The sequence below is a fragment of the Benincasa hispida genome, chromosome 3, assembly GCF_027475165.1.
Source record: "Benincasa hispida cultivar pf3 chromosome 3, pf3_genome.v1.1, whole genome shotgun sequence".
Lineage (NCBI taxonomy): Eukaryota > Viridiplantae > Streptophyta > Magnoliopsida > Cucurbitales > Cucurbitaceae > Benincasa > Benincasa hispida.
The window spans coordinates 14,915,276-14,927,633 of record NC_143480.1 but is presented as its reverse complement, the minus strand read 5'-3'; the positions used below and the strand labels follow the sequence as shown (position 1 = coordinate 14,927,633).

Below are 12,358 nucleotides of genomic sequence, written 5' to 3'. Positions count from 1 at the left end.
TTATATCACATACAATTAATTCCTTCAATTAATTTGAACAATTCAAAGCAATCCAAAATTGATTATCATAAATTCTCGTTGAGCTACAGAGGGGACCTCATAGACTTGTAGCTTGAAGCTCCAATGGTACTTGAATAATTAATTAAACTCTTTAATTAATTTACTCAACATCCTTTAACTGTCAGACACTCCACTAAAAACCAATAGTTGCACTCTTCGTACTACCTATATATTTATGTGTCTATTGGATATAACCAATCAACATTGCGATGACCCTTCACAAATTGTCGTAAGTACAGCTAGGCCAAAATTATCATTTTGCCTCTGTAGTTACATCTAACTCCTTAAGTACCACTGATCCCTCTAATGAACAATAAATCATAGTCCAACTATGACTAAACCCCTCTCATGCCAGGAGAGGGTGTGGCGCCACATTGTTCAAGCCACGGAATCAGCTTTTAAGAGAGCAATTTATCTACTTTTCCTTATCTTAAGGAATGAGTGAATTCCATTTTGTGTAGTTGTGTTCCCAACTCCTCGATCAGACGAATCCTCAAAATGGTAGGCTTGTTAAGTCGACAATCTGGCCATTCTCACCCATACAAATCAAAGAACTACCTTCATAGGCAGGAGTTCACGACTCACTCATGATTTAGGTTATGTCATCTATGGTCATCCTGGTGAAATGTAAGTCCCTATTATGAATGGCGTTATATAATGAGACTGGTCATTTTGTGGTTCGGTCTTATATAAACTCCTTTGTATAGAATATCCCTACTCACATGTCTCCACATAGATGATCAAGATCAGATCATTTGTAGCACTTTACAATAATTGTAACATCTACAAAGCGGGTTCGTACTTGTAGTGTCACCAGGATAAGGTATCCAACCTTATCCATCTACTATAGACTATTTAGATTATCATTTAAACATGATCCACCTGTAGTCTCTACACATGTTTAAGCTACAGAAGATAACCTTGGATGTTAGTTTATTGGTTTGTGGGTTTAATGCTACTAAATGTCAAATAAAACATTTCATATTTTATTAAATAAATAAAATATGTGTACAATACAATTACAAACTACAGAACCCTAATAGATTTAGGGCACCAACTCCAAAGGTGTTCTGGCAACCCTTTGGAAGGAACACAGATGAGGATATAGGCTGCAGTCTCTACTGCAAAATCCCAAAACGAATTCGGTAAGGAAGCATAACTCATCATCGATCGAATCATGTCGAATAGGGTTCTATTTCTCCTCTCAGATACACCATTATGCTGAGGTGCACCAGGTGTTGAGAGTTGAGAAACGATTCCATGTTCTATCAAATAGTTCTGGAACTCATAATCCAAAAACTCAACACCCCGATCAGATCAAATTATTTTAATCCGTTTATCTAATGCGTTTTCAACCTCAGCCTTGAACTATTTGAACTTTTCAAAGGATTCTGACTTATGTTGCATCAAATAAACATACTCATACCTTTTTAATCATCAGTAAAAGTGATGAAATACTCGTTACTTCCCTTGGCTCACACATTCATCAGACTACAAAGGTTTGCATGTATTAACTCTAGAGGCACTTTGGCTCGATAACTTTTTTCCAGTAAAAGGTCTTTTAGTCATCTTGCCTTCAAGGCATGACTCGCACACAGGTAAAGAATTTTCCTCTAACTCGTATAGAAGTCCATTCTTCACCAATCTCTCAATCCTATTGAGATTAATGTGCCCTAGTTGAAGGTGCCAAAGTTGGACATTTTCTTTAGGAGAAATTTTAAGTCATTTATTTTGAGTTACGACAGATTTAAACATCTCTATGTTATGAAGGGAATTTGTTGCTAAAGTTTTTAGCACATACAAATTATTTTCTAGTAATGTTGAACATATCTCAACACCATCTTTTAGAATAAACACTTTATTCATTGAAAAGTTGAGGGTATATTTACATTCAAGCAAACATTTTATAGAAATTAAGTTTCTCTTTAACTCGGGACAACATATACATCATGTAAAATGATAAATCTATTATGTAAAGTTAACTGGAGACCTCCAACTACCACAACTGAGACTATGTGCCCGGTGCCTATTCGCATCGTCATCTCTCCAGCCTCAAGCTGCCGCCAGGATCTAATCATGATTAGTGGCCTAGAGTCTATGATCCAAGCAGAATCATCATTCTCCACTAAACAAGTTTTTAAAACCAGTAAATCACATTTACCTTGTCTGCCCTTGGCCTTAGTCTTCTTCCTCTCCTTTAGCCAACGTGAGCAATTCTGCTTCCAGTGCCTCCTGGTTGCAATGAAAATATTTTCCTTTTTCAACTGGCGCTGGTTGCCTACCCCGTTGTGCGGCAAGTTTTGGGTTAACTGGTGCCTTCCCCTTCCCCTTACTACCCTTCTTCTTCTTCCACTTGTTAGTGTTGAAAGAAGAAGGTGAAAACTTAGTTCCTGAAGTCGAACCTCGGTGGAACTTTTTAGATGATGAAGCAACATTTGCCTCACCAACTATCTTCTCCTTGCTTTTCAACAAGGATTGGAATGTCTGCAACTCGTTGAGGAGAGTTGTAAGGGTGTAATCAACCCATTTCAGAACAACGTTGCTTACGAAGTGCAGGAAGTTTTCTGGCAACATTTGTAGAATAATGCTAACTTGGCTGCCCTCATCGATGTGGGTCCCGTTCATCTCCGCCAAATTAAAATGGACCATCATGTTCAAAACATGTTCTCGAATAAATGTACCCTCCTTCATTTTAGAGTTGAAGATGCTCTTAAGAGCGTCATGTTTGAGCTGCTCGGACGGTTGTTCAAATATTCCCTTCAGGGACTCCATAATCTTACGTGCAGTGACCATGGACTCATGGTTCTTAGTCAAGACATCGTTTATGCTAACGAGCATTTATATTGTAATGAACAAGTGTTTATATTGTAATAAACAATCATGTATATATTACTATATGATTGTTCATTTAATACTAAACGACATTTAATATGAAAGCGATTTAGGACAAGAAATACAGTAGAATATCATTTACATTCTCTTCTTCTCTAGATCTGATGAATGAATCTTATTCCATACACAAAGACACAATGAAATGAACAAATATGAAAGTGATCAACAATGAGGATGTTGGACTAAAACTCTGAGAGAATAATGAGAGAACTTCACGGGGAGTTCGACAGAAAATGAATAACTGAGAATGACCTTCCATTCTTAATATCTATGTTATTCAATGCTATTGGTAATAGAATATTAGTCAGGAATAGATGCTTTGGTAGAATGTTGGTATTGCATTGAATGCATATTGAATGAATCACTATAGAAAACGTTGAAGGATGAAGATGAATGGTGTGGTCTGAAGAGTTTTTAAAATTGGGGGAAAATTTGGTATTTTGCACGGGCAAACTGTCGGTCATAGATAAGTTTTCAGGAAGAGGTCATCCATATAAAAGTTTTTGGTTTTTGAATCATTTTGTGAAATTTTCCCATATATAATTGAATTGGTTTATAAATATATATGTTCAATCGAAATGTCGCACCCCAACATGCATGTTGAACACAAAAATTTAGTTGAAATGTATTGGTCTAATCTTGTACATAAAATATAAAATATAGAATGTTTTCAAGTAAAATTTATAAATTCTAAATTGTAATGTTGTGTCTAGGATTTATAATTTGAATTCAACACACACAATTTCATTTAAAATATATTAGGAGTGAAGTAAAGTTACACATTAGTTAGGAAATAAAATGTTAATGTGTATATAATTAAGGACACGCCAAAGTGAATTTAGCTTAGTTGTAATTGTCATGACCTTCTTCCCTGGTGGGGATTGAACCTTCGACCCATCATTAATCATATCAAAATAACCAAAATGTCCTTACTTGACCTCATACTAATAATATTATTTTTTTTAGTACAACAATTACAAAGGTTGGGGATTGGACCTGACATTAGATTTCATTGAAAATTTGGGAGGTTATCTAAAACCTTGTCATTAGTTGTTTGACAAATGAGAAATGATTAGGTGCAACTCCATACTCCCCATTTTTATACACACAAAGGAAGAATTAAAAAATTCATTTTTTTGGAAAATACAAAATTGCCACGTGGCAATTCCTTATTGGGCAACAGAGATCGATGCAGCCGAGGGAGTATCCAAGTATTTTCATGACAAATTATGATGAATTGAATTTTGGTGTTTTGAGCTTTTTCGTTCAAGCTTATATATAATTTTGCCACATGGAAAATTATTTTCACTTCTTTTTTGAAATATTTTAATTTATTATTTTTGTGTGTGACGAGAGTGAAATGCATAAACACGAATGATCAAAAAATAATAATACATGACTTTGACATAGATCGGTGACGAAAATGAAAAGAAACTAAACATAGTATACATCGATGAAGGTAAATACAAACTAGAACATAATACTTACCAAACATGTAGCTTTAATAACGGTATCATAATCAAAGCCATGAAGCGTATCGTCGCCGGTTTTCTCAAAAACAGAAAACATCACATCCATGAAATTCCTATTATTCTTTCCAGCTCTGTCTTTTGCTCCTCCAACCATTGTGTCAACATACCATCCAATACCTTAAAAGTTCTCTTCCTTGCCTTCACATGCCCCCCAACATCCAACCATCCCAAATAAGGAATAACATCCCTCAACACATAAATCCTCAACAAACGCACTGACTCCTCCATTGCTTTTTGCCACTGTCGCACCTCTTCCTTTTCCACCATTGCCCCGAATCCAAAATACCTTTTCCCACCCACAATTAACAAAACCAAATTCTTGATAAAATCCCCAAACCATCGCTTCATTTCCACATGGCCATCTAATTGATACAGCTCCTTTATGACTCGTTTCACTTCTCATTCTCATACTTGTCATAGCAACATCAGCCTTCGATTGGATAGAAGATCGAGTGTGGTAATTTTACGTATTTTGCGCCAGTATGAGTTGTAGTAAGGGCTGAAAATGAACAAGGCGTAGTTGTAACCCATCCATTTTCGCTGAGTAATTTGGGGCGGGAGAAGATGGCGATATCGTGAGTGGTGAAGCACTGTTTTGCAGCTTGCCAATTGTTTACCACCATGACTGAGTGGGTACCCAATGGATGGAGAAGGTTGGTCCGTATTTATCGGCTAAACCACTCAACTTCAAATGGGGCGGTTTGGGTCCTCCGGACAGAGGGAGGTGTCTGATCAGAGGTCATCCGCCGCCTACTGTTGGTGGTTTTGGATTTCGATGGCCCTTTACTCCACCGGTGTTGTTGGTCACTCTTTTCATCACAAGAAATAAAATGATAGTCGTCGTTTGGTTGTTATTCCACGCTAATTCCGTCATTGCTTCCGCTTCCATCACCCCTATTATTACCAAACAAATGTCTTACATTACATAATTAATTAATAGCCATACAATCTATCTTTGTGTATCCCATCCTATTCACACACTCAAAAATATTTAAAAAAATACTATAGATAAGAATAAGAGTTCGATAAGTGCATAAAGATGATGTAGCCTATGATGCACTGATGCTTTGTGAATTGTGCTGCGATTATGGTGTGAGTTGCGGTGATGTGTTATACGTTGCACATGCAAGTTTTCCTAATAAGACCCAAGTATAAGTCTCACTAGGTTTTCTGGTAAGTTCAGAGTCGAACACGGAGACTACTGAGTAAATATGCAATAGTTAATTTGATTCTCTTGCAGTGGTGAAAACAAATAAGTTGGATGGTGTTTTGATTAAGTATATTTCCTATGCGACAGAGTTCAAACAAAAAGTTGATGAAATCAAGAGTTACAATGAGTATGCGATGAACGGGTTGAGAAGGGGTTTAGCTAACACTTCCTAAGATTACATACAAGTTATGCGATCATGCTACACACAAACAACAACATGTCATCTCTCAATGCAAATGCCTTAATTCCTATTTCTAGGACGCATGCGATGTATACGAAAATGTCGATAGAACTTATGCCTAAGCCTCTATTCTTGTCTATGCGATGATGAGTGATGCACACATAAACAAGGTGACCGCATACTATCATATCCTATTTCTAGGGTGCATGCAATGTGTTAATAGCAATAGAACTTATGTCTAAATATCTATCTCTTGCTTATGCGGTTCTAATCTGACTTTCTCAAGCCTAGATTCTAATTTGACTCTCTCAAGTCTAGATTCTATCTTCAAACTACTCTCCCAAGTATCTCTAAAGGGTGAATGACGCATACATAAGACAAGATGATCGCATAAAATGTAAATCTTAGGTCATGCTAGCTAAGTACTTCTCAACCCATTCGGAAATTTAGCTACTCATGCAAAGTATGGAGAGATTGAACATAGTTTGAAATGAGATTTCCATTTTCTATAAATAAAATGTTGAATACAGAATAGCAATGGAATGTAGAGATAAGAAGCCCGATAGCAATATCTTGTTTCCTGTGGCCTTTTACACTGTCTTTTTCACTCTAATGCTATCCAGATGAATATTCTTGCTCTCACAAGTGTTGGCCCTCTCTCTCTTTGTAGCGCTTGCCGGCAGTCTCTCGATCTGTCCGGGAATGATCTCTCGGCTTCTTCGTCTCCTAGCTCGTCTCCATCTTCTAAGTATGTGTATGTACGTGAATAGACTAACAACTCTCTAACTTGTATATGATCTAACTATTCTCTATATGATATGGCGATCCCCGGTACAATGGTGGCCTTCGGTATTTATAAAGCTCAAGGTGAAGCAGCCTTTCTCTCTAATGATTGCAATGATGGACAGTCATTAAATCTCCTGCTCTGATATGCTAATTAATGGTCACCGAAAATTGAGTGTACTTGCTACAATGTGGCTTTAACAGCTTGTCAAATAAATTCGAATTCGACCGTCATCAGCTTTCCGTCCCATCATGATTTATTATTCTGTCACCTTGATGTGCAGTCTTTATGCAGCCACCTTCTTGAGTAACTTCTCACGATCGCATACGATCGCATGACTTTGCGATCGCAATCTTTCAAGTGCGCGGATGCCTAATTCCTTGGATCGCAATTTTACTTGTGCCAATGCATTTTTCTTGCACAAAACAAGTGAATTAACTGCTTTTATGCGATGGGCGCATGCGATCGCAATTTCTTCAGTTAAGCGCTTTTAGACATGATATTGTTTATTTTTACCATCGCATTTCCTCATTGTTTTACTTATTTGAACTATAATAACGTGTATTTTTACCCGTTATCATGCACCTAAGTATATATTTAATTAATTAATTAATTAATAACATACACACCACAAAGATAAAAAATATATACTTAAAAAGAAATAAGAAGAGCTTGACCTATGACAAACTATGACCGTAAATTGGATATGATATACAAGACAAATGTAGTCTTTTTCTTTACACATTGTAATTAATGAGTAATTTTTTTTTCAACAATAGTTGGATACATCTTAAGTTGTATTAATTTTTTTCCATCCACTCCAACTGCATAGAAAAATTGAAAAATATTTTTAAAAAAAGAAAAAAGAAAAAATAAGAGTTTATTACGTGAGAAATTGTGATTGAAGATTTTTTGATCTACAATCCTATTATTATTATGAAGTAACTATACTAAATAATTCAGCCTCATTAAATCATTTTTCCTATTTTTGGCATTTGGCCTTAGTTCAACACTTTTGGATATCATTTTCCTCCTATTTTTTGACTGTGCATATAGTTGGCTACTACAACAAACTTAGTGCTAACACATTCTAAATATGAGAAAATATCAGATGATGATGCTACAAAGTCTTTAGTGGAATCAACATGTTATAACTATCAACAATAATACAATCTTGATCCATATAATTTGGATTTTGTTTCATTTTTTAAAAAACACACTCAAATACGTATATTGATTTGTATGTACTTATATCTACAACATCTCTTAACCCAATAACGAACAAAACTATTTATTTATGACTAACTATTAATGCACCAAGTTGAAGTAAAACACGCAATTTGAATAAATTTACAAGTCAAATGATTATGCCCGTCGAAACATCTCTTAATCCAAGAACGAACCCGATTTAGCGCAGTCAAAAATTTATTATTAACTACGGTATATAGATTACTTATTACAAAATCATGAAGATTATCCAAAACAACCCAAGATATTAACAATTTCAACTCTCCAACCCTACAACCAAATTGGGATTTCGTGATATTTAAAAACAGTCAAATTTAAAATTCATGATAATTATTTTCAATCATTGTATCGTCTATAAAGCTATGTGCATCGACGACAGATTTTGAAAAATGTCATAATTAGTTTTCCCCTGGCAATAAATAATTCTCAACAGCAAATAATTATTGACAATTATAAATTGGTATTGCCAAATATATTATGACAAATTATTGTTGTGATCAATTGACTCAAAATTGGATATTTTCTCTTGCTTTAAGGGCATTAACGACAATTATAAAATGTCAAAAAAGAATATATAGTGACATTTTTTTTCTTGTCAAAAATATATGAATCAAGACACTTTATTGTCAAGAATATTTAAGCCATGAATCAAGATACATATATTGGTATTAGGATAATATTTATTTATGCTCTATTTGGTAATCATTTAGAATCCATTTGATAATTAAGCTTATTTCCTCTAATTTTCTTATAATAATTTGCATCTTTCTTAAATATGAAAGTTGAACTTTTAGCAAAATTTCAAAAACAATAATAAACTTTTAAAAACTATTATATTATTGAAATTTTGATTTGGTTTTTTAAAATGTGAGTAAAAACTAGATAGCAAAATAAGAAATCTAGTGGCAAGATGTTTATAAACTTAATTTTTAAAAATTAAAATGGTACCAAACAACGCTTTGGTTTTTGGTTTTTAGTTTTTGAAAATTAAGCATATAAACACTTCTTCCTGTTCTAAATTCCTTACTTTATTATCTAAAGTCTTTTTTTAAAAAAACTAAAAGAAGCAAATATATATATATATATATATATATATATATTTAATTTAACTAGAATAAGAAATTGATATGAAATAGGAATAAATTTCAAAAATTAAAAATAAAAATAAAAAACTGAATGATTACTAAAGGAATCTTAGTACGGAGAAGTTGACTCATAAAGCATTGGGGACAAACGTGGTTTGATGAAAACTTCCAAAGGGGTAGCTTTCATGTTGGTCATTCCAATAGTTCCGGTCATATCAACGGCGGCATCTTCCGGCGTCCAAATATCAAAAGCATGAAGCAACCCACCCAAAACAAACTCTACCAGTTGAAGCCCAAACCACAATCCAGGACAAATCCTTCTCCCTCCACCGAAAGGAATTAGCTCAAATTGCTGCCCACCCTTCACATCAAAATTCTTGTGGGTTGTCAAAAATCTCTCTGGTTTAAACTTCAACGGCTCATCCCATACCCTCTCGTCTCGGTGGATCTTCCACAAGTTGATAAACAACCATGTTCCTTTCTTGATATGAAACCCATCGACATCAATGTCCTCTGCGGCTTCTCGAGAAATAAGGCTTCCGGCTCCAAATAGTCGCATTGCTTCTTTTACAACAGCCTCCAAATAAACCAGCTTCTCCATGTCTGATTCTTGTAGCTTTGCATCTCGGCCGATATGGGTGTCTAGTTCTTCTTGCACTTTTCTCAATGTATCGCGATTATTTAGCAGTAGGGATAGTGCCCATACCACTGCCACTATGCTTGTCTCACTCGCTCCCAATACCATCGTCTGTGTATAATCATTAAAAACTAACATTATAATCATGTCATTTGCATACGAGAAAAACTGAGGTGCTCGAGTGTACTTATTTTATGCTGTCTGATAAAAAATTATTTTTGATAATTTTATTTTTTTAAATGATATTTTTGTTATTTATTTATTTATTTTTGGGTGAAAGAAAGGAAAACATGTGATTAGATGCTGCTTATATACAGTTGAATTAGTTTAGAAATATATATGTTCGACCGAATTGTCGCACCCCGGTAGGCACATGTTGAACACAAAATTTTAGTTGAAAGATATTTGTCTAATCTCATACATAAAAATATAAAATGTAGAATGTTTCCAAGTAAAATTTACAAATTCTAATTTTGTAATGTTGTGTCTTAATTTGAATTCGACACATTCTTACATTTACAATGTATTAGGAGTGCAAGTAAAGCTTACATGGGTTAGGAAAGAAAGTGATAATATGTATATAATTAACTAAGGATACGTGAAAATGAATTTAGCTAAGTAGTAATTGATATGACTTTTTTCCTTGTCGGAAATTGCAAATGAGTAATGATTAGTTGTAACTCCACACTCCTCATTTTTATATACACAAAGGAAAAATTAAAAAAATAATTATTTTTTGGAAAATACAAAACTGTCACGTGGCAGTTTTTCATTGGATAGGTCCTTAGGATGCACAGAAATAGGTGCCAAGTATTTTCCTTGACAAATTATGATGTTGAATTTTGGTCTTTTGAGGTTTTTCTTTCAAGCTTATATATAATTTTACCACATGGATAATTATTCTCACTTCTTTTTTTGAAAATATTATAATTTATTATTTGTGTGTGTGACGAGGGTAAGATGCATAAACATGAGTGACCAAAAAATAATAGTGCATGACTTTGACATAGATTGGTACCAAAACGAAAAGAAACCAAATAAAGTACGTACCAAACATGTAGCTTTGATAACAGTATCACGATGGAAGCCATGAAGTATATCATTGTCAGTTTCCTCAAGAACAGAAAGCATCACATCCATGAAATCCCCATTATTCTTTCCAGCTCTGTTCTTCTTGTGCTCCTCCAACCATTGTGTCAACATGCCATCCAATACCTTAAAAGTTCTCTTCATTGCCTTCACATGTCCCCCAACATCCAACCATCCCAAATAAGGAATAGCATCCCCCAACACATACATCCCCAACAAACGCAAAGACTCCTCCATTGCTTTTTGGCACCGTTGCGCCTCTTCCTCTTCCACCATTGCCCCCGCTCCAAAATACCTTTTCCCACCCACAATTAATAAAACCAAATTCATAATCAAATCCCCAAACCATTGCTTCATTTCCACACGCCCACCTAATTGATACAGCTCCTTTATGGCTCGGTTCACTTCTGATTCTCGAACTTGTCTTAACAACTTTAGCCTTCGATTGGATAGAAGATCGAGTGTGGTAATTTTACGCATTTTGCGCCAGTAGGAGTTGTAGTAAGGGCTGAAAATGAACATGGCATAGTTGTAACCCATCAATTTTCCGCTGAGTAATTTGGGGCGAGGAAAGACGGCGATATCGTGGGTGGTGAAGCACTGTTTTGCGGCTTCCCAATTGTTTATCACCACGGCTGAGTGGGTACCCAGTTGGATGGAGAAGATTGGTCCGTATTTATCGGCTAAAGCACTCAATTTTAAATGGGGTGGTTCGGGTCCTCCGAACAGAGGGAGGTGTCTGATCAGAGGCCATCCGCCGCCTACCATTGGTGGTTTTGGATTTCGACGGCCCTTTACTCCGCCGGTGTTGTTGGTCACTCTTTTCATTACAAGACGAAATAAAATGATAGCGACGAGAATACTGAGTCCCATTAACACCGTCGTTTGGTTGTTATTCCACGTCAATTCTGCCATTGCTTCCACTTCCATCACCCCTGTTATTACCAAACAAATGTCTTGTATTACATAATTAATTAATAGCGATGAAATCTATCTTTATATATCTCATCCTAATCACACGCACAAAAATATTTTTTTTTAAAATACTATATATAAGAATAAGAGTTCGATAAATACATAAAGATGATGTAGGCTATGATATACCTAACTATATAAACAAAGATAAATATATATATAAAAAGAAACGAGAAGAGTTTGACCCATGACAAACTATGATTGTAAATTGATTGTGATGTACAAAAATAAGTATAGTATCTTTCTTTACACATTGTAATTAATGATTAATTTTTTTCAGTCCACACCAAATGCATAGTAAATTGAAAAATATTTTTTAAAAAAAAAAAGAAAAAAGAAAAAAGTAAAAATAAGAGTTTATTACGTGAGAAATTGTGATTGAAGATTTTTTAATCTACAATCCTATTATTATTAAGAAGTAACTATACTAACTATTTCAACCTCATTTAATCATTTTTCCTGTTTTTGGCATCTAGGTTCAGTTCAACACTTTTCAGTATCATTTTCCTTCTATTTTTTTATCATGCATATAGGCAGCAACAACAACAAACTTAGTGCTGGAAACTCATTTTAAATATGAGAAAGCATCAACATGTTAACTATCAACTAGTGGAATCAACATGTTAACTATCAACGTCAATGCATCTTGTTAGAGGCTCACTAAT

The 12,358-nt window shown here is 34.7% G+C and overlaps 1 protein-coding gene across 1 annotated transcript; it reads right to left on the bottom strand.

Annotated features, from left to right (window-relative positions):
• Positions 1–9,017: 9,017 nt before the first annotated feature.
• On the bottom strand, positions 9,018–11,647 carry LOC120074349 (cytochrome P450 CYP82D47-like). Its single transcript, XM_090312351.1, has 2 exons — positions 10,680–11,647; positions 9,018–9,740 (listed from the first exon to the last, which is right to left on the bottom strand). The coding sequence occupies exons 1-2, from the start codon at positions 11,631–11,633 to the stop codon at positions 9,102–9,104; spliced, it is 1,593 nt and encodes a 530-aa protein (XP_090168477.1). The 5' UTR covers positions 11,634–11,647; the 3' UTR covers positions 9,018–9,101.
• Between the last annotated feature and the right edge of the window lie 711 nt (positions 11,648–12,358).

Bases quoted from the DNA above. Each gene is read 5' to 3' on its own strand.
- LOC120074349 (XM_090312351.1), bottom strand. From the start codon at position 11,633: ATGGCAGAATTGACGTGGAATAACAACCAAACGACGGTGTTAATGGGA. The intron at 9,741-10,679 runs GTACGTACTTTA...GATTATACACAG, and splicing joins TTATCAAAGCTACATGTTTG to ACGATGGTATTGGGAGCGAG.